At 46.5% G+C, this 24,887-nt stretch overlaps 1 protein-coding gene across 3 annotated transcripts in view; it reads left to right on the top strand.

Annotated features, from left to right (window-relative positions):
* DLG4 (discs large MAGUK scaffold protein 4) overlaps positions 1–24,887 on the top strand; it is a 169,447-nt gene that overhangs the window by 122,458 nt on the left and 22,102 nt on the right. For all 3 annotated transcript variants that reach the window (XM_073564932.1, XM_073564931.1, XM_073564933.1), the window contains 2 exons: positions 1,166–1,193; positions 24,307–24,354. In XM_073564932.1, coding sequence (XP_073421033.1) covers positions 1,166–1,193; positions 24,307–24,354 — 76 coding nt within the window. The remainder of the gene's footprint in view (positions 1–1,165; positions 1,194–24,306; positions 24,355–24,887) is intronic.

Genomic DNA, 24,887 nt, shown 5'->3' with positions numbered 1-24,887 from the left:
ATGATGGGTTCATTACTCCCGGGAGGTGTGCGGATGATGGGGGTCATTACTCCTGGGAGGTATACGGATGATGGGTTCCCTAATCCCGGGAGGTGTGCGGATGATGGGTTCACTAATCCCGGAAGGTGTGCGGATGATGGGTTCATTAATCCCGGAAGGTGTGCGGATGATGGGTTCATTACTCCCAGGAGGTGTGCGGATGATGGGTTCATTACTCCCGGGAGGTGTGCGGATGATGGGTTCACTACTCCCGGGAGGTGTGCGGATGATGGGCTCACTACTCCCGGAAGGTGTGCGGATGATGGGTTCATTACTCCCGGGAGGTGTGCGGATGATGGGTTCACTACTCCCGGGAGGTGTGCGGATGATGGGCTCACTACTCCCGGGAGGTGTGCGGATGATGGGTTCATTACTCCCGGGAGGTGTGCGGATGATGGGTTCACTACTCCCGGGACGTGTGCGGATGATGGGTTCATTACTCCCGGGAGGTGTGCGGATGATGGGCTCACTACTCCCGGGAGGTGTGCGGATGATGGGTTCATTACTCCCGGGAGGTGTGCGGATGATGGGTTCACTACTCCCGGGAGGTGTGCGGATGATGGGTTCACTACTCCCGGGAGGTGTGCGGATGATGGGCTCACTACTCCCGGCAGGTGTGCGGATGATGAGTTCACTACTCCCGGGAGGTGTGCGGATGATGAGTTCATTACTACCGGGAAGTGTGCGGATGATGAGTTCACTACTCCCGGGAGGTGTGCGGATGATGAGTTCATCACTCCCGGGAGGTGTGTGGATGATGGGTACTATCATAATTACTTCCCGCCACTTGAATTGTGATGTTGCTCTGGAGGACCCATTATCCACAGGACAATTAACATTCTGCGGTTGCATTGCCACCTATGAGGAAATGGGAACTATGCAGAGCGCTGCCTATGCAGAGTGATGGGGAGACGCTAAGCACCTCCTACAACACCTCTTGTCCTTCAGTGATGGAAAGGGAGTGATGAAGTGTATTGTCTGTGTGACCATCAGCCGCCATTACATTGTGCAGAACCAGATTGTCTGCATGAAAAAGTTCTTCTCACTTCACCATCCTGTCATCAGGAGCCTTTATCTTACTACAGTGTCTGTCTCTACCTTCTCACTTCTCTCCTCTGCTGCATAGGATCGAAGCAGCACTACAGGTTCTCAGAGTATGTATTTACCTACCATGTACAACCACCCCCAACAGAATGTGATGTCACCCATCATCCTTGCCCTAATGAAAATCCTCAGAACTACACCTCCATCCTGTCCCGTATCTACTATTCCTGCACTGTACACACAGCTCTACACTACACCTCCACCCTGTCCCGTATCTACTATTCCTGTACTGTACACAGCTCCACACTACACCTCCATCCTGTCCTGTATCTACTATTCCTGTACTGTACACAGCTCTACACTACACCTCCATCCTGTCCCGTATCTACTATTCCTGCACTGTACACACAGCTCTACACTACACCTCCACCCTGTCCCGTATCTACTATTCCTGTACTGTACACAGCTCCACACTACACCTCCATCCTGTCCTGTATCTACTATTCCTGTACTGTACACACAGCTCTACACTACACCTCCATCCTGTCCTGTATCTACTATTCCTGTACTGTACACAGCTCTACACTACACCTCCATCCTGTCCTGTATCTACTATTCCTGTACTGTACACAGCTCTACACTACACCTCCATCCTGTCCTGTATCTACTATTCCTGTACTGTACACACAGCTCTACACTACACCTCCATCCTGTCCTGTATCTACTATTCCTGTACTGGACACACAGCTCTATACTACACCTCCATCCTGTCCTGTATCTACTATTCCTGTACTGTACACACAGCTCTACACTACACCTCCATCCTGTCCCGTATCTACTATTCTTGTACTGTACATACAGCTCTACACTACACCTCCATCCTGTCCCGTATCTACTATTCCTGTACTGTACACAGCTCTACACTACACCTCCATCCTGTCCCGTATCTACTATTCCTGCACTGTACACATAGCTCTACACTACACCTCCATCCTGTCCTGTATCTACTATTCCTGTACTGTACACACAGCTCTACACTACACCTCCATCCTGTCCTGTATCTACTATTCCTGTACTGTACACACAGCTCTACACTACACCTCCATCCTGTCCTGTATCTACTATTCCTGTACTGTACACAGCTCTACACTACACCTCCATCCTGTCCTGTATCTACTATTCCTGTACTGTACACACAGCTCTACACTACACCTCCATCCTGTCCTGTATCTACTATTCCTGTACTGGACACACAGCTCTATACTACACCTCCATCCTGTCCTGTATCTACTATTCCTGTACTGTACACACAGCTCTACACTACACCTCCATCCTGTCCCGTATCTACTATTCTTGTACTGTACATACAGCTCTACACTACACCTCCATCCTGTCCCGTATCTACTATTCCTGTACTGTACACAGCTCTACACTACACCTCCATCCTGTCCCGTATCTACTATTCCTGCACTGTACACATAGCTCTACACTACACCTCCATCCTGTCCTGTATCTACTATTCCTGTACTGTACACACAGCTCTACACTACACCTCCATCCTGTCCCGTATCTACTATTCCTGTACTGGACACACAGCTCTACACTACACCTCCATCCTGTCCTGTATCTACTATTCCTGTACTGTACACACAGCTCTACACTACACCTCCATCCTGACCTGTATCTACTATTCCTGTACTGTACACACAGCTCTACACTACACCTCCATCCTGTCCCCTATCTCCTATTCCTGTACTGTACACAACTCTACACTACACCTCCATCCTGTTCTGTATCTACTATTCCTGTACTGTACACACAGCTCTACACTACATCTCCATCCTGTCCCCTATCTCCTATTCCTGTACTGTACACACAGCTCTACACTACACCTCCATCCTGTCCTGTATCTACTATTCCTGTACTGTACACACAGCTCTACACTACACCTCCATCCTGTCCTGTATCTAATATTCCTGTCCTGTACACAGCTCTACACTACACCTCCATCCTGTCCTGTATCTACTATTCCTGCACTGTACACACAGCTCTACACTACACCTCCATCCTGTCCTGTATCTACTATTCCTGTACTGTACACACAGCTCTACACTACACCTCCATCCTGTCCCGTATCTACTATTCCTGTACTGTACACACAGCTCTACACTACACCTCCATCCTGTCCCGTATCTACTATTCCTGTACTGTACACAGCTCTACACTACACCTCCATCCTGTCCTGTATCTACTATTCCTGCACTGTACACACAGCTCTACACTACACCTCCATCCTGTCCTGTATCTACTATTCCTGTACTGTACACACAGCTCTACACTACACCTCCATCCTGTCCCGTATCTACTATTCCTGTACTGTACACACAGCTCTACACTACACCTCCATCCTGTCCCGTATCTACTATTCCTGTACTGTACACAGCTCTACACTACACCTCCATCCTGTCCCGTATCTACTATTACTGCACTGTACACACAGCTCTACACTACACGTCCATCTTGTCCCGTATCTACTATTCCTGCACTGTACACACAGCTCTACGCTATACCTCCATCCTGTCCAGTATCTACTATTCCTGTACTGTACACACAGCTCTACGCTGCACCTCCATCCTGTCCTGTATCTATTATTCCTGTACTGTACACATACCTCTACGCTACACCTCCATCCTGTCTTGTATCTACTATTCCTGCACTGTACACACAGCTCTACACTACACCTCCATCCTGTCCTGTATCTACTATTCCTGCACTGTACACACAGCTCTACACTACACCTCCATCCTGTCCTGTATCTACTATTCCTGTACTGTACACACAGCTCTACGCTACACCTCCATCCTTTCCAGTATCTACTATTCCTGCACTGTACACACAGCTCTACACTACACGTCCATCTTGTCCCGTATCTACTATTCCTGCACTGTACACACAGCTCTACGCTACACCTCCATCCTGTCCAGTATCTACTATTCCTGTACTGTGCACACAGCTCTACGCTGCACCTCCATCCTGTCCTGTATCTATTATTCCTGTACTGTACACATACCTCTACGCTACACCTCCATCCTGTCCTGTATCTACTATTCCTGCACTGTACACACAGCTCTACACTACACCTCCATCCTGTCCTGTATCTACTATTCCTGCACTGTACACACAGCTCTACACTACACCTCCATCCTGTCCTGTATCTACTATTCCTGTACTGTACACACAGCTCTACACTACACCTCCATCCTGTCCCGTATCTACTATTCCTGTACTGTACACACAGCTCTACACTACACCTCCATCCTGTCCCGTATCTACTATTCCTGTACTGTACACAGCTCTACACTACACCTCCATCCTGTCCCGTATCTACTATTCCTGCACTGTACACACAGCTCTACACTACACGTCCATCTTGTCCCGTATCTACTATTCCTGCACTGTACACACAGCTCTACGCTACACCTCCATCCTGTCCAGTATCTATTATTCCTGTACTGTACACATAGCTCTACGCTACACCTCCATCCTGTCCTGTATCTACTATTCCTGCACTGTACACACAGCTCTACACTACACCTCCATCCTGTCCTGTATCTACTATTCCTGCACTGTACACACAGCTCTACACTACACCTCCATCCTGTTCCGTATCTACTATTCCTGTACTGTACACAGCTCTACACTACACCTCCATCCTGTCCTGTATCTACTATTCCTGTACTGTACACAAAGCTCTACACTACACCTCCATCCTGTCCTGTATCTACTATTCCTGTACTGTACACAAAGCTCTACACTACACCTCCATCATGTCCCGTATCTACTATTCATGTTCTGTACACAGCTCTACACTACACCTTCATCCTGTCCTGTATCTACTATTCCTGTACTGTACACAGCTCCACACTACACCTCCATCCTGTCCTGTATCTACTATTCCTGTACTGTACACAGCTCTACACTACACCTCCATCCTGTCCTGTATCTACTATTCCTGCACTGTACACACAGCTCTACACTACACCTCCATCCTGTCCTGTATCTACTATTCCTATACTTTACACAGCTCTACACTACACCTCCATCCTGTCCTGTATCTTCTATTCCTGTACTGTACACAGCTCTACACTACACCTCCGTCCTGTCCTGTATCTACTATTCCTTTACTGTACACAGCTCTACACCACACCTCCATCCTGTCCTGTATCTACTATTCCTGCACTGTACACACAGCTCTACACTACACCTCCATCCTCTCCTGTATCTACTATTCCTGTACTGTACACAGCTCTACACTACACCTCCATCCTGTCCTGTATTTACTATTCCTGTACTGTACACACAGCTCTACACTACACCTCCATCCTGTCCTGTATCTACTATTCCTGTACTGTACACACAGCTCTACACTACACCTCCATCCTGTCCTTATCTACTATTCCTGTACTGTACACACAGCTCTACACTACACCTCCATCCTGTACTGTATCTACTATTCCTGTACTGTACACACAGCTCTACACTACACCTCCATCCTGTCCTGTATCTACTATTCCTGCACTGTACACAGCTCTAAACTACACCTCCATCCTGTCCTTATCTACTATTCCTGTACTGTGCATACAGCTCTACACTACACCTCCATCCTGTCCTTATCTACTATTCCTGTACTGTACACACAGCTCTACACTACACCTCCGTCCTGTCCTGTATCTACTATTCCTGTACTGTACACAGCTCTACACTACACCTCCATCCTGTCCTGTATCTACTATTCCTGTACTGTACACACAGCTCTACACTACACCTCCATCCTGTCCTGTATCTACTATTCCTGTACTGTACACAGCTCTACACTACACCTCCATCCTGTCCTGTATCTACTATTCCTGTACTGTACACACAGCTCTACACTACACCTCCATCCTGTCCTGTATCTACTATTCCTGTACTGTACACAGCTCTACACTACACCTCCATCCTGTCCCGTATCTACTATTCCTGTACTGTACACACAGCTCTACACTACACCTCCATCCTGTCCTGTATCTACTATTCCTGTACTGTACACAGCTCTACACTACACCTCCATCCTGTCCTGTATCTACTATTCCTGTACTGTACACACAGCTCTACACTACACCTCCATCCTGTCCTGTATCTACTATTCCTGTACTGTACACACAGCTCTACACTACACCTCCATCCTGTCCTGTATCTACTATTCCTGTGCTGTACACACAGCTCTACACTACACCTCCATCATGTCCCGTATCTACTATTCCTGTACTTTACACACAGCTCTACACTACACCTCCATCCTGTCCTGTATCTACTATTCCTGTACTGTACACACAGCTCTACACTACACCTCCATCCTGTCCCGTATCTACTATTCCTGTACTGTACACACAGCTCTACACTACACCTCCATCCTGTCCTGTATCTACTATTACTGTACTGTACACAGCTCTACACTACACCTCCATCCTGTCCTGTATCTACTATTCCTGCACAGTACACACAGCTCTACACTACACCTCCATCCTGTCCTTTATCTAGTATTCCTGTACTGTACACACAGCTCTACACTACACCTCCATCCTGTCCTGTTTCTACTATTCCTGTACTGTACACACAGCTCTACACTACACCTCCATCCTGTCCCGTATCTACTATTCCTGTACTGTACACACAGCTCTACACTACCCCTCCATCCTGTCCCGTATCTACTATTCCTGTACTGTATACACAGCTCTACACTACACCTCCATCCTGTCCTGTTTCTACTATTCCTGTACTGTACACACAGCTCTACACTACACCTCCATCCTGTCCCGTATCTACTATTCCTGTACTGTACACAGCTCTACACTACACCTCCATCCTGTCCTGTATCTACTATTCCTGTACTTTACACACAGCTCTACACTACACCTCCATCCTGTCCCGTATCTAGTATTCCTGTACTGTACACACAGCTCTACACTACACCTCCATCCTGTCCTGTATCTACTATTCCTGTACTGTACACAGCTCTACACTACACCTCCATCCTGTCCCGTATCTACTATTACTGTACATACAGCTCTACACTACACCTCCATCCTGTCCTGTATGTACTATTCCTGTACTGTACACACAGCTCTACACTACACCTCCATCCTGTCCCGTATCTACTATTCCTGTACTGTACACACAGCTCTACACTACACCTCCATCCTGTCCCGTATCTACTATTCCTGTACTGTACACACAGCTCTACACTACACCTCCATCCTGTCCTGTATCTACTATTCCTGTACTGTACACAGCTCTACACTACACCTCCATCCTGTCCCGTATCTACTATTCCTGTACTGTACACACAGCTCTACACTACACCTCCATCCTGTCCTGTATCTACTATTCCTGTACTGTACACAGCTCTACACTACACCTCCATCCTGTCCTGTATCTACTATTCCTGTACTGTACACAGCTCTACACTACACCTCCATCCTGTCCTGTATCTACTATTCCTGTACTGTACACACAGCTCTACACTACACCTCCATCCTGTCCCGTATCTACTATTCCTGTACTGTACACACAGCTCTACACTACACCTCCATCCTGTCCTGTATCTACTATTCCTGTACTGTACACACAGCTCTACACTACACCTCCATCCTGTCCCGTATCTACTATTCCTGTACTGTACACACAGCTCTACACTACACCTCCATCCTGTCCCGTATCTACTATTCCTGTACTGTACACACAGCTCTACACTACACCTCCATCCTGTCCTGTATCTACTATTCCTGTACTGTACACAGCTCTACACTACACCTCCATCCTGTCCTGTATCTACTATTCCTGCACAGTACACACAGCTCTACACTACACCTCCATCCTGTCCTTTATCTAGTATTCCTGTACTGTACACACAGCTCTACACTACACCTCCATCCTGTCCTGTTTCTACTATTCCTGTACTGTACACACAGCTCTACACTACACCTCCATCCTGTCCCGTATCTACTATTCCTGTACTGTACACACAGCTCTACACTACACCTCCATCCTGTCCCGTATCTACTATTCCTGTACTGTACACACAGCTCTACACTACACCTCCATCCTGTCCTGTTTCTACTATTCCTGTACTGTACACACAGCTCTACACTACACCTCCATCCTGTCCCGTATCTACTATTCCTGTACTGTACACAGCTCTACACTACACCTCCATCCTGTCCTGTATCTACTATTCCTGTACTTTACACACAGCTCTACACTACACCTCCATCCTGTCCCGTATCTAGTATTCCTGTACTGTACACACAGCTCTACACTACACCTCCATCCTGTCCTGTATCTACTATTCCTGTACTGTACACAGCTCTACACTACACCTCCATCCTGTCCCGTATCTACTATTACTGTACATACAGCTCTACACTACACCTCCATCCTGTCCTGTATCTACTATTCCTGTACTGTACACACAGCTCTACATTACACCTCCATCCTGTCCCGTATCTACTATTCCAGTACTGTACACACAGCTCTACACTACACCTCCATCCTGTCCTGTATGTACTATTCCTGTACTGTACACACAGCTCTACACTACACCTCCATCCTGTCCCGTATCTACTATTCCTGTACTGTACACACAGCTCTACACTACACCTTCATCCTGTCCCGTATCTACTATTCCTGTACTGTACACACAGCTCTACACTACACCTCCATCCTGTCCTGTATCTACTATTCCTGTACTGTACACAGCTCTACACTACACCTCCATCCTGTCCCGTATCTACTATTCCTGTACTGTACACAGCTCTACACTACACCTCCATCCTGTCCTGTATCTACTATTCCTGTACTGTACACACAGCTCTACACTACACCTCCATCCTGTCCTGTATCTACTATTCCTGTACTGTACACACAGCTCTACACTACACCTCCATCCTGTCCTGTATCTACTATTCCTGTACTGGACACACAGCTCTATACTACACCTCCATCCTGTCCTGTATCTACTATTCCTGTACTGTACACACAGCTCTACACTACACCTCCATCCTGTCCCGTATCTACTATTCTTGTACTGTACATACAGCTCTACACTACACCTCCATCCTGTCCCGTATCTACTATTCCTGTACTGTACACAGCTCTACACTACACCTCCATCCTGTCCCGTATCTACTATTCCTGCACTGTACACATAGCTCTACACTACACCTCCATCCTGTCCTGTATCTACTATTCCTGTACTGTACACACAGCTCTACACTACACCTCCATCCTGTCCCGTATCTACTATTCCTGTACTGGACACACAGCTCTACACTACACCTCCATCCTGTCCTGTATCTACTATTCCTGTACTGTACACACAGCTCTACACTACACCTCCATCCTGTCCTGTATCTACTATTCCTGTACTGTACACACAGCTCTACACTACACCTCCATCCTGTCCCCTATCTCCTATTCCTGTACTGTACACAACTCTACACTACACCTCCATCCTGTCCTGTATCTACTATTCCTGTACTGTACACACAGCTCTACACTACATCTCCATCCTGTCCCCTATCTCCTATTCCTGTACTGTACACACAGCTCTACACTACACCTCCATCCTGTCCTGTATCTACTATTCCTGTACTGTACACACAGCTCTACACTACACCTCCATCCTGTCCCGTATCTACTATTCCTGTACTGTACACACAGCTCTACACTACACCTTCATCCTGTCCCGTATCTACTATTCCTGTACTGTACACACAGCTCTACACTACACCTCCATCCTGTCCTGTATCTACTATTCCTGTACTGTACACAGCTCTACACTACACCTCCATCCTGTCCCGTATCTACTATTCCTGTACTGTACACAGCTCTACACTACACCTCCATCCTGTCCTGTATCTACTATTCCTGTACTGTACACACAGCTCTACACTACACCTCCATCCTGTCCTGTATCTACTATTCCTGTACTGTACACACAGCTCTACACTACACCTCCATCCTGTCCTGTATCTACTATTCCTGTACTGGACACACAGCTCTATACTACACCTCCATCCTGTCCTGTATCTACTATTCCTGTACTGTACACACAGCTCTACACTACACCTCCATCCTGTCCCGTATCTACTATTCTTGTACTGTACATACAGCTCTACACTACACCTCCATCCTGTCCCGTATCTACTATTCCTGTACTGTACACAGCTCTACACTACACCTCCATCCTGTCCCGTATCTACTATTCCTGCACTGTACACATAGCTCTACACTACACCTCCATCCTGTCCTGTATCTACTATTCCTGTACTGTACACACAGCTCTACACTACACCTCCATCCTGTCCCGTATCTACTATTCCTGTACTGGACACACAGCTCTACACTACACCTCCATCCTGTCCTGTATCTACTATTCCTGTACTGTACACACAGCTCTACACTACACCTCCATCCTGTCCTGTATCTACTATTCCTGTACTGTACACACAGCTCTACACTACACCTCCATCCTGTCCCCTATCTCCTATTCCTGTACTGTACACAACTCTACACTACACCTCCATCCTGTCCTGTATCTACTATTCCTGTACTGTACACACAGCTCTACACTACATCTCCATCCTGTCCCCTATCTCCTATTCCTGTACTGTACACACAGCTCTACACTACACCTCCATCCTGTCCTGTATCTACTATTCCTGTACTGTACACACAGCTCTACACTACACCTCCATCCTGTCCTGTATCTAATATTCCTGTCCTGTACACAGCTCTACACTACACCTCCATCCTGTCCTGTATCTACTATTCCTGCACTGTACACACAGCTCTACACTACACCTCCATCCTGTCCTGTATCTACTATTCCTGTACTGTACACACAGCTCTACACTACACCTCCATCCTGTCCCGTATCTACTATTCCTGTACTGTACACACAGCTCTACACTACACCTCCATCCTGTCCCGTATCTACTATTCCTGTACTGTACACAGCTCTACACTACACCTCCATCCTGTCCTGTATCTACTATTCCTGCACTGTACACACAGCTCTACACTACACCTCCATCCTGTCCTGTATCTACTATTCCTGTACTGTACACACAGCTCTACACTACACCTCCATCCTGTCCCGTATCTACTATTCCTGTACTGTACACACAGCTCTACACTACACCTCCATCCTGTCCCGTATCTACTATTCCTGTACTGTACACAGCTCTACACTACACCTCCATCCTGTCCCGTATCTACTATTACTGCACTGTACACACAGCTCTACACTACACGTCCATCTTGTCCCGTATCTACTATTCCTGCACTGTACACACAGCTCTACGCTATACCTCCATCCTGTCCAGTATCTACTATTCCTGTACTGTACACACAGCTCTACGCTGCACCTCCATCCTGTCCTGTATCTACTATTCCTGCACTGTACACACAGCTCTACACTACACCTCCATCCTGTCCTGTATCTACTATTCCTGTACTGTACACACAGCTCTACACTACACCTCCATCCTGTCCCGTATCTACTATTCCTGTACTGTACACACAGCTCTACACTACACCTCCATCCTGTCCCGTATCTACTATTCCTGTACTGTACACAGCTCTACACTACACCTCCATCCTGTCCCGTATCTACTATTACTGCACTGTACACACAGCTCTACACTACACGTCCATCTTGTCCCGTATCTACTATTCCTGCACTGTACACACAGCTCTACGCTATACCTCCATCCTGTCCAGTATCTACTATTCCTGTACTGTACACACAGCTCTACGCTGCACCTCCATCCTGTCCTGTATCTACTATTCCTGCACTGTACACACAGCTCTACACTACACCTCCATCCTGTCCTGTATCTACTATTCCTGCACTGTACACACAGCTCTACACTACACCTCCATCCTGTCCTGTATCTACTATTCCTGTACTGTACACACAGCTCTACGCTACACCTCCATCCTTTCCAGTATCTACTATTCCTGCACTGTACACACAGCTCTACACTACACGTCCATCTTGTCCCGTATCTACTATTCCTGCACTGTACACACAGCTCTACGCTACACCTCCATCCTGTCCAGTATCTACTATTCCTGTACTGTGCACACAGCTCTACGCTGCACCTCCATCCTGTCCTGTATCTATTATTCCTGTACTGTACACATACCTCTACGCTACACCTCCATCCTGTCCTGTATCTACTATTCCTGCACTGTACACACAGCTCTACACTACACCTCCATCCTGTCCTGTATCTACTATTCCTGTACTGTACACAGCTCTACACTACACCTCCATCCTGTCCCGTATCTACTATTCCTGTACTGTACACACAGCTCTACACTACACCTCCATCCTGTCCCGTATCTACTATTCCTGTACTGTACACAGCTCTACACTACACCTCCATCCTGTCCCGTATCTACTATTCCTGCACTGTACACACAGCTCTACACTACACGTCCATCTTGTCCCGTATCTACTATTCCTGCACTGTACACACAGCTCTACGCAACACCTCCATCCTGTCCAGTATCTACTATTCCTGTACTGTTCACACAGCTCTACGCTGCACCTCCATCCTGTCCTGTATCTATTATTCCTGTACTGTACACATAGCTCTACGCTACACCTCCATCCTGTCCTGTATCTACTATTCCTGCACTGTACACACAGCTCTACGCTACACCTCCATCCTGTCCTGTATCTACTATTCCTGCACTGTACACACAGCTCTACACTACACCTCCATCCTGTTCGGTATCTACTATTCCTGTACTGTACACAGCTCTACACTACACCTCCATCCTGTCCTGTAACTACTATTCCTGTACTGTACACAAAGCTCTACACTACACCTCCATCCTGTTCGGTATCTACTATTCCTGTACTGTACACAGCTCTACACTACAGCTCCATCCTGTCCTGTATCTACTATTCCTGTACTGTACACAAAGCTCTACACTACACCTCCATCATGTCCCGTATCTACTATTCATGTTCTGTACACAGCTCTACACTACACCTTCATCCTGTCCTGTATCTACTATTCCTGTACTGTACACAGCTCCACACTACACCTCCATCCTGTCCTGTATCTACTATTCCTGTACTGTACACAGCTCTACACTACACCTCCATCCTGTCCTGTATCTACTATTCCTGTACTGTACACACAGCTCTACACTACACCTCCATCCTGTCCTTTATCTACTATTCCTGTACTGTACACAGCACTACACTACACCTCCATCCTGTCCTGTATCTACTATTCTTGTACTGTACATACAGCTCTAGACTACATCTCCATCCTGTCCTGTATCTACTTTTCCTGTACTGTACACAGCTCCACACTACACCTCCATCCTGTCCTGTATCTACTATTCCTGTACTGTACACAGCTCTACACTACACCTCCATCCTGTCCTGTATCTACTATTCCTATACTTTACACAGCTCTACACTACACCTCCATCCTGTCCTGTATCTTCTATTCCTGTACTGTACACAGCTCTACACTACACCTCCGTCCTCTCCTGTATCTAGTATTCCTTTACTGTACACAGCTCTACACCACACCTCCATCCTGTCCTGTATCTACTATTCCTGCACTGTACACACAGCTCTACACTACACCTCCATCCTCTCCTGTATCTACTATTCCTGTACTGTACACAGCTCTACACTACACCTCCATCCTGTCCTGTATTTACTATTGCTGTACTGTACACACAGCTCTACACTACACCTCCATCCTGTCCTGTATCTACTATTCCTGTACTGTACACACAGCTCTACACTACACCTCCATCCTGTCCTTATCTACTATTCCTGTACTGTACACACAGCTCTACACTACACCTCCATCCTGTACTGTATCTACTATTCCTGTACTGTACACACAGCTCTACACTACACCTCCATCCTGTCCTGTATCTACTATTCCTGCACTGTACACAGCTCTAAACTACACCTCCATCCTGTCCTTATCTACTATTCCTGTACTGTGCATACAGCTCTACACTACACCTCCATCCTGTCCTTATCTACTATTCCTGTACTGTACACACAGCTCTACACTACACCTCCGTCCTGTCCTGTATCTACTATTCCTGTACTGTACACAGCTCTACACTACACCTCCATCCTGTCCTGTATCTACTATTCCTGTACTGTACACACAGCTCTACACTACACCTCCATCCTGTCCTGTATCTTCTATTCCTGTACTGTACACACAGCTCTACACTACACCTCCATCCTGTCCTGTATCTACTATTCCTGTACTGTACACAGCTCTACACTACACCTCCATCCTGTCCTGTATCTACTATTCCTGTACTGTACACACAGCTCTACACTACACCTCCATCCTGTCCTGTATCTACTATTCCTGTACTGTACACAGCTCTACACTACACCTCCATCCTGTCCCGTATCTACTATTCCTGTACTGTACACACAGCTCTACACTACACCTCCATCCTGTCCTGTATCTACTATTCCTGTACTGTACACAGCTCTACACTACACCTCCATCCTGTCCTGTATCTACTATTCCTGTACTGTACACACAGCTCTACACTACACCTCCATCCTGTCCCGTATCTACTATTCCTGTACTGTACACACAGCTCTACACTACACCTCCATCCTGTCCCGTATCTACTATTCCTGTGCTGTACACACAGCTCTACACTACACCTCCATCATGTCCCGTATCTACTATTCCTGTACTGTACACACAGCTCTACACTACACCTCCATCCTGTCCTGTATCTACTATTCCTGTACTGTACACACAGCTCTACACTACACCTCCATCCTGTCCCGTATCTACTATTCCTGTACTGTACTCACAGCTCTACACTACACCTCCATCCTGTCCTGTATCTACTATTACTGTACTGTACACAGCTCTACACTACACCTCCATCCTGTCCTGTATCTACTATTCCTGCACAGTACACACAGCTCTACACTACACCTCCATCCTGTCCTTTATCTAGTATTCCTGTACTGTACACACAGCTCTACACTACACCTCCATCCTGTCCTGTTTCTACTATTCCTGTACTGTACACACAGCTCTACACTACACCTCCATCCTGTCCCGTATCTACTATTCCTGTACTGTACACACAGCTCTACACTACACCTCCATCCTGTCCCGTATCTACTATTCCTGTACTGTATACACAGCTCTACACTACACCTCCATCCTGTCCTGTTTCTACTATTCCTGTACTGTACACACAGCTCTACACTACACCTCCATCCTGTCCCGTATCTACTATTCCTGTACTGTACACAGCTCTACACTACACCTCCATCCTGTCCTGTATCTACTATTCCTGTACTTTACACACAGCTCTACACTACACCTCCATCCTGTCCCGTATCTAGTATTCCTGTACTGTACACACAGCTCTACACTACACCTCCATCCTGTCCTGTATCTACTATTCCTGTACTGTACACAGCTCTACACTACACCTCCATCCTGTCCCGTATCTACTATTACTGTACATACAGCTCTACACTACACCTCCATCCTGTCCTGTATCTACTATTCCTGTACTGTACACACAGCTCTACATTACACCTCCATCCTGTCCCGTATCTACCATTCCTGTACTGTACACACAGCTCTACACTACACCTCCATCCTGTCCTGTATGTACTATTCCTGTACTGTACACACAGCTCTACACTACACCTCCATCCTGTCCCGTATCTACTATTCCTGTACTGTACACACAGCTCTACACTACACCTCCATCCTGTCCCGTATCTACTATTCCTGTACTGTACACACAGCTCTACACTACACCTCCATCCTGTCCTGTATCTACTATTCCTGTACTGTACACAGCTCTACACTACACCTCCATCCTGTCCCGTATCTACTATTCCTGTACTGTACACACAGCTCTACACTACACCTCCATCCTGTCCTGTATCTACTATTCCTGTACTGTACACAGCTCTACACTACACCTCCATCCTGTCCTGTATCTACTATTCCTGTACTGTACACAGCTCTACACTACACCTCCATCCTGTCCTGTATCTACTATTCCTGTACTGTACACACAGCTCTACACTACACCTCCATCCTGTCCCGTATCTACTATTCCTGTACTGTACACACAGCTCTACACTACACCTCCATCCTGTCCTGTATCTACTATTCCTGTACTGTACACACAGCTCTACACTACACCTCCATCCTGTCCCGTATCTACTCTTCCTGTACTGTACACACAGCTCTACACTACACCTCCATCCTGTCCCGTATCTACTATTCCTGTACTTTACACACAGATCTACACTACACCTCCATCCTGTCCTGTATCTACTATTCCTGTACTGTACACAGCTCTACACTACACCTCCATCCTGTCCTGTATCTACTATTTCTGCACAGTACACACAGCTCTACACTACACCTCCATCCTGTCCTTTATCTAGTATTCCTGTACTGTACACACAGCTCTACACTACACCTCCATCCTGTCCCGTTTCTACTATTCCTGTACTGTACACACAGCTCTACACTACACCTCCATCCTGTCCCGTATCTACTATTCCTGTACTGTACACACAGCTCTACACTACACCTCCATCCTGTCCCGTATCTACTATTCCTGTACTGTACACACAGCTCTACACTACACCTCCATCCTGTCCCGTTTCTACTATTCCTGTACTGTACACACAGCTCTACACTACACCTCCATCCTGTCCCGTATCTACTATTCCTGTACTGTACACAGCTCTACACTACACCTCCATCCTGTCCTGTATCTACTATTCCTGTACTTTACACACAGCTCTACACTACACCTCCATCCTGTCCCGTATCTAGTATTCCTGTACTGTACACACAGCTCTACACTACACCTCCATCCTGTCCTGTATCTACTATTCCTGTACTGTACACAGCTCTACACTACACCTCCATCCTGTCCCGTATCTACTATTACTGTACATACAGCTCTACACTACACCTCCATCCTGTCCTGTATCTACTATTCCTGTACTGTACACACAGCTCTACATTACACCTCCATCCTGTCCCGTATCTACTATTCCTGTACTGTACACACAGCTCTACACTACACCTCCATCCTGTCCTGTATGTACTATTCCTGTACTGTACACACAGCTTTACACTGCACCTCCATCCTGTCCCGTATCTACTATTCCTGTACTGTACACACAGCTCTACACTACACCTTCATCCTGTCCCGTATCTACTATTCCTGTACTGTACACACAGCTCTACACTACACCTCCATCCTGTCCTGTATCTACTATTCCTGTACTGTACACACAGCTCTACACTACACCTCTATCCTGTCCCGTATCTACTATTCCTGTACTGTACACACAGCTGTACACTACACCTCCATCCTGTCCTGTATCTACTATTCCTGTACTGTACACTCAGCTCTGCACTACACCTCCATCCTGTCCTGTATCTACTATTCCTGTACTGTACACAGCTCTACACTACACCTCCATCCTGTCCTGTATCTACTATTCCTGTACTGTACACAGCTCTACACTACACCTCCATCCTGTCCTGTATCTACTATTCCTGTACTGTACACAGCTCTACACTACACCTCCATCCCGTCCTGTATCTACTATTCCTGTACTGTACACAGCTCTACACTACACCTCCATCCTGTCCTGTATCTACTATTCCTGTACTGTACACACAGCTCTACACTACACCTCCATCCTGTCCCGTATCTACTATTCCTGTACTGTACATACAGCTCTACACTACACCTCCATCCTGTCCCGTATCTACTATTCCTGTACTGTACACACAGCTCTACACTACACCTCCATCCTGTCCCGTATCTACTATTCCTGTACTGTACACACAGCTCTACACTACACCTCCATCCTGTCCTGTATCTACTATTCCTGCACTGTACACACAGCTCTACACTACACCTCCGTCCCGTCCTGTATCTACTATTCCTGTACTGTACACACAGCTCTACACTACACCTCCGTCCTGTCCTGTATCTACTATTCCTGTACTGTACACAGCTCTACACTACACCTCCATCCTGTCCTGTATCTACTATTCCTGTACTGTACACAGCTCTACACTACACCTTCATCCTGTCCTGTATCTACTATTCCTGTACTGTACACACAGCTCTACACTACACCTCCATCTTGTCCTGTATCTACTATTCCTGTACTGTACACAGCTCTACACTACACCTCCATCCCGTCCTGTATCTACTATTCCTGTACTGTACACAGCTCTACACTACACCTCCATCCTGTCCTGTATCTACTATTCCTGCACTGTACACAGCTCTACTCTACACCTCCATCCTGTCCTGTATCTACTATTCCTGTACTGTACACACAGCTCTACGCTACACCTCCATCCTGTCCCGTATCTACTATTCCTGTACTGTACACACAGCTCTACACTATACCTCCATCCTGTCCTGTATCTACTATTCCTGTACTGTACACAGCTCTACACTACACCTCCATCCTGTCCTGTATCTACTATTCCTGTACTGTACACAGCTCTACACTACACCTCCATCCTGTCCTGTATCTACTATTCCTGTACTGTACACAGCTCTACATTACACCTCCATCCCGTCCTGTATCTACTATTCCTGTACTGTACACAGCTCTACACTACTCCTCCATCCCGTCCTGTATCTACTATTCCTGTACTGTACACAGCTCTACACTACACCTCCATCCTGTCCTGTATCTACTATTCCTGCACTGTACACAGCTCTACTCTACACCTCCATCCTGTCCTGTATCTACTATTCCTGTACTGTACACACAGCTCTACACTACACCTCCATCCTGTCCTGTATCTACTATTCCTGTACTGTACACAGCTCTACACTACACCTCCATCCCGTCCTGTATCTACTATTCCTGTACTGTACACACAGCTCTACACTACACCTCCATCCCGTCCTGTATCTACTATTCCTGTACTGTACACAGCTCTACACTACACCTCCATCCTGTCCTGTATCTACTATTCCTGTACTGTACACAGCTCTACACTACACCTCCATCTTGTCCTGTATCTACTATTCCTGTACTGTACACACAGCTCTACACTACACCTCCATCCTGTCCTGTATCTACTATTCCTGTACTGTACACACAGCTCTACACTACACCTCCATCCTGTCCTGTATCTACTATTCCTGTACTGTACACACAGCTCTACACTACACCTCCATCCTGTCCTGTATCTACTATTCCTGTACTGTACACAGCTCTACACTACACCTCCATCCTGTCCTGTATCTACTATTCCTGTACTGTACACACAGCTCTACACTTCACCTCCATCCCGTCCTTTATCTACTATTCCTGTACTGTACACAGCTCTACACTACACCTCCATCCTGTCCCGTATCTACTATTCCTGTACTGTACACAGCTCTACACTACACCTCCATCCCATCCTGTATCTACTATTCCTGTACTGTACACACAGCTCTACACTACACCTCCATCCTGTCCTGTATCTACTATTCCTGTACTGTACACATTTCTACACTACACCTCCATCCCGTCCTGTATCTACTATTCCTGTACTGTACACATTTCTACACTACACCTCCATCCTGTCCTGTATCTATTATTCCTGTACTGTACACACTGCTCTACACTACACCTCCTTCCTGTCCTGTATCTACTATTCCTGCTGTGACGAACAGCCCACGGCCGTTCGTCCACTTACGGAGGCGACTAACGGGGGTCCCGCTGCCACCAAAACGTGACGGACAGCGGACCCTGTGTCACCACTATGTCACAGTCCCACCACTGACACGGGTGTATCAGCGGACGGAGGGACGAGACACAATGCCGGCACACGGCTATCACAGGCGCAGTGGGGCTTATCTTAGTTATCCCACCACTGGCACCATGTGTCAAAAATATCCAGCAAGCTAATCTCGCTCTACAATTTGCCGCAGGGGGAGTTTAATTTGGATGCCCCACCACTATCAATCTTCCAAGTACTGCGGGGATTTATGTATATCCCACTTTCTCAGTTCCACTTTGGAACTTGCAGCTCTCCAGCGCCCCCCTTACCCTCAGGTCAGTCAGGGAACTGCACCTAGGATAATTGGTCGCCGGACGGGCTGCCTGTTGTGAACCGGCAATTAGGCTTCTGCAGTAAGGGAATTAAGAATGCTGGTGCCGCAGACCCTCATTCAGCTATATAAGACCCTTCTAGACTGCCAGCAAGCCGCAATAGCCGTACACAACGCGCTGCCACCAGTCACGGTTACTTAATTCACAGTGTTAAATTAAGAGGGTCCGTGGCAAACCCCTTGAATTAGTAGCGATTATCTATCAAAGGCGTATAGTTCGAGTCTTAGAGCATAGAGACAGATCTAAATAATTATTTCATTTATTTTCCGAAAGAGGACAGTGATTACAGATAAAAGTTGCTATAAAATTGAGACATAAAATATGTACAGTACAGGTATAAAATAAAAGTGGAGAAAACAAAGAGAGTACACTCACAGTTCCATATTGTTCCTTAGGCAGACCATGCGGCTAAGGTGGGTGGAGGCGGAGCTGCACTTCTCCGCTCATCTGGGTCTTTCTAGCACGACGACTTGAGCTGTTCTTCCCTGGTTTTGTCCAGGAAATGCTTTATAGACTTGCTATGTGACATCACGGAGAGATGCATGCTGGGTTAATCCCACCTCTCCCTTTTGGATTTAGAATTACACTAGAAAACTTATACTAATCATAACTCCGTGGGGGCAGCCCGCACAGACCCATATAGGGCATCATTGGTTGTGATTTGTTGAGTACAATAATTCAAGACCAAATATGCAGTAGTTCTGATACACCGTTTAGCTGGAACACATATCTCAGGTTCTGAAAGGATTACGCTTCGCCAGAACCACGGCAGCGACGCTGTGACCGCCCGGATTACAAAAATGTGATTTTCATATCTCTAGGGTATTTGGTTCTTATGGTATAGTCTCTCATAGTTTTATTCGTTTCAAACAAAGAAGTTTTTCCCGCTCTGAAGAGGAGAGAAGGAAACAAATGGTTGTAACAGCAGGGGGGTCTCCTATTACTAGTGCGAACACAGGCTGTAGAGGAGGGGGGGTGGCACTGCTCTGTGTGTGTGTGAAGGGAGGAGGGATGAAGCTGCAGAGCTAGCAGCCTGGATTGTCATATCTGCCGGATCTTTCTGGAAAGTTACAACCGAAAACATCATATTTTGTGGACAAAACCCCATACCTCACAGACATTGTACATCACACCTGCACTGTACACAGCTCTACTCTACACCTCCATCCTGTCCTGTATCTACTATTCCTGTACTGTACACACAGCTCTACACTACACCTCCATCCTGTCCTGTATCTACTATTCCTGTACTGTACACACAGCTCTACACTACACCTCCATCCTGTGCCGTATCTACTACTCCTGTACTGTACACACAGCTCTACACTACACCTCCATCCTGTCCTGTATCTACTATTCCTGTACTGTACACAGCTCTACACTACACCTCCATCCTGTCCTGTATCTACTATTCCTGTACTGTACACACAGCTCTACACTACACCTCTATCCTGTCCTGTATCTACTATTCCTGTACTGTACACACAGCTCTACACTACACCTCTATCCTGTCCTGTATCTACTATTCCTGTACTGTACACAGCTCTACACTACACCTCCATCCTGTCCTGTATCTACTATTCCTGTACTGTACACACAGCTCTACACTACACCTCTATCCTGTCCTGTATCTACTATTCCTGTACTGTACACACAGCTCTACACTACACCTCCATCCTGTCCTGTATCTACTATTCCTGCACTGTACACAGCTCTACACTACACCTCCATCCTGTCCTGTATCTACTATTCCTGCACTGTACACACAGCTCTACACTACACCTCCATCCTGTGCCGTATCTACTACTCCTGTACTGTACACACAGCTCTACACTACACCTCCATCCTGTCCTGTATCTACTATTCCTGTACTGTACACAGCTCTACACTACACCTCCATCCTGTCCTCTATCTACTATTCCTGTACTGTACACAGCTCTACACTACACCTCCATCCTGTCCTGTATCTACTATTCCTGTACTGTACACAGCTCTACACTACACCTCCATCCTGTCCCGTATCTACTATTCCTGTACTGTACACACAGCTCTACACTACACCTCCATCCTGTCCCGTATCTACTATTCCTGTACTGTACACAGCGCTACACTACACCTCCATCCTGTCCCGTATCTACTATTCCTGTACTGTACACAGCTCTACACTACACCTCCATCCTGTCCTGTATCTACTATTCCTGTACTGTACACAGCTCTACACTACACCTCCATCCTGTCCCGTATCTACTATTCCTGTACTGTACACACAGCTCTACACTACACCTCCATCCTGTCCTGTATCTACTATTCCTGTACTGTACACACAGCTCTACAATACACCTCCATCCTGTCCCGTATCTACTATTCCTGTACTGTACACAGCTCTACACTACACCTCCATCCTGTCCTGTATCTACTATTCCTGTACTGTACACAGCTCTACACTACACCTCCATCCTGTCCCGTATCTACTATTCCTGTACTGTACACAGCTCTACACTACACCTCCATCCTGTCCCGTATCTACTATTCCTGTACTGTACACACAGCTCTACACTACACCTCCATCCTGTCCCGTATCTACTATTCCTGTACTGTACACACAGCTCTACACTACACCTCCATCCTGTCCCGTATCTACTATTCCTGTACTGTACACAGCTCTACACTACACCTCCATCCTGTCCCATATCTACTATTCCTGTACTGTACACAGCTCTACACTACACCTCCATCCTGTCCCGTATCTACTATTCCTGTACTGTACACACAGCTCTACACTACACCTCCATCCTGTCCCGTATCTACTATTCCTGTACTGTACACACAGCTCTACACTACACCTCCATCCTGTCCTGTATCTACTATTCCTGTACTGTACACAGCTCTACTCTACACCTCCATCCTGTCCCGTATCTACTATTCCTGTACTGTACACAGCTCTACACTACACCTCCATCCTGTCCCGTATCTACTATTCCTGTACTGTACACACAGCTCTACACTACACCTCCATCCTGTCCTGTATCTACTATTCCTGTACTGTACACAGCTCTACACTACACCTCCATCCTGTCCCGTATCTACTATTCCTGTACTGTACACAGCTCTACACTACACCTCCATCCTGTCCCGTATCTACTATTCCTGTACTGTACACACAGCTCTACACTACACCTCCATCCTGTCCCGTATCTACTATTCCTGTACTGTACACACAGCTCTACACTACACCTCCATCCTGTCCTGTATCTACTATTCCTGTACTGTACACAGCTCTACTCTACACCTCCATCCTGTCCCGTATCTACTATTCCTGTACTGTACACACAGCTCTACACTACACCTCCATCCTGTCCCGTATCTACTATTCCTGTACTGTACACAGCTCTACACTACACCTCCATCCTGTCCCGTATCTACTATTCCTGTACTGTACACACAGCTCTACACTACACCTCCATCCTGTCCCGTATCTACTATTCCTGTACTGTACACAGCTCTACACTACACCTCCATCCTGTCCTGTATCTACTATTCCTGTACTGTACACAGCTCTACACTACACCTCCATCCTGTCCCGTATCTACTAGTGATCAGCAAACTTTACCAGATGATGATGTCTTTTATGAGCATAGTCAGGGTTTTTTTTAGTATCTGGAAGTGCTGGTGTGTTATGTTCTATATTTTGCGGATGTTAGACAGCCTTAACCCTTGTGTGGATTGCCTATTTGTTACGTAATCCTCACCGTGTTCAGACTGACTAACATCCGCATCTCATGCAGCCGCGGAGTATCGAACATAATATACCAGCTCTCCCAGATGCTCTAACACCCGAACGTGCTTGTAGATGACGTTATCAGGGCACGTTGGCTTATCGCTAGTATCTACTGTTCCTGTACCTTCTTGTGTCTGTTTGTGCCATGTCTTGTGACGTTCTCTTTTCTTTTTAGGTCGGGAGGACACAGTGTTGAGTTATGAGATGGTTGTACATATGGAAGGTTTGTAGTTTTTCTCATGATTTCTTTGGAATCATTATTGATTCTTCGCGCCTGAGTGCAGCGAACGCTCGAGATTCTCTTGTGGTTGTAGTTCATTTACTCTATTTTATACTATAACTATTTGCATGGAAATACAGAAATTCTGTCACATTAAAGGAAAATTACCTTTTCTTCGATCAGATTTTTTTCTTTAATGAGTTTTAACATTTTTTGTGTTTTTTTTTTTCTCTTTATAATTTCTATATTTATTAGTCATCACATTTTGAGATCTTGCCGTGTTGGCTCTGGTCACTGCTCTGTTACCTGTTGTTTCAGGGATTCTTCATGTACATCAGCCGCTCTTCACTGACTGTCTTGTGTATTAAAGCCTCTAATGAGCTTTTGCAGAACTATTTTTGAAGGGTGGAGGAGGTGAGCTGTGATAGCACCTATTGTGAATGGCGACTCCTATGTTATCAGCTGTATATAGAGGTGTTATCCGGTGTGGAGATACAGGGGGTCGACGGGCGCCCAGGTCTGCTAGCTGGAATCGC

This window comes from Dendrobates tinctorius, unplaced genomic scaffold (genome assembly GCF_039654945.1).
Source record: "Dendrobates tinctorius isolate UK_male_01 unplaced genomic scaffold, ASM3965494v1 ptg000502l, whole genome shotgun sequence".
Taxonomy (NCBI): domain Eukaryota; kingdom Metazoa; phylum Chordata; class Amphibia; order Anura; family Dendrobatidae; genus Dendrobates; species Dendrobates tinctorius.
Note: the sequence above shows the minus strand (reverse complement) of the source record. Positions and strands in the feature narration are given on the sequence as shown.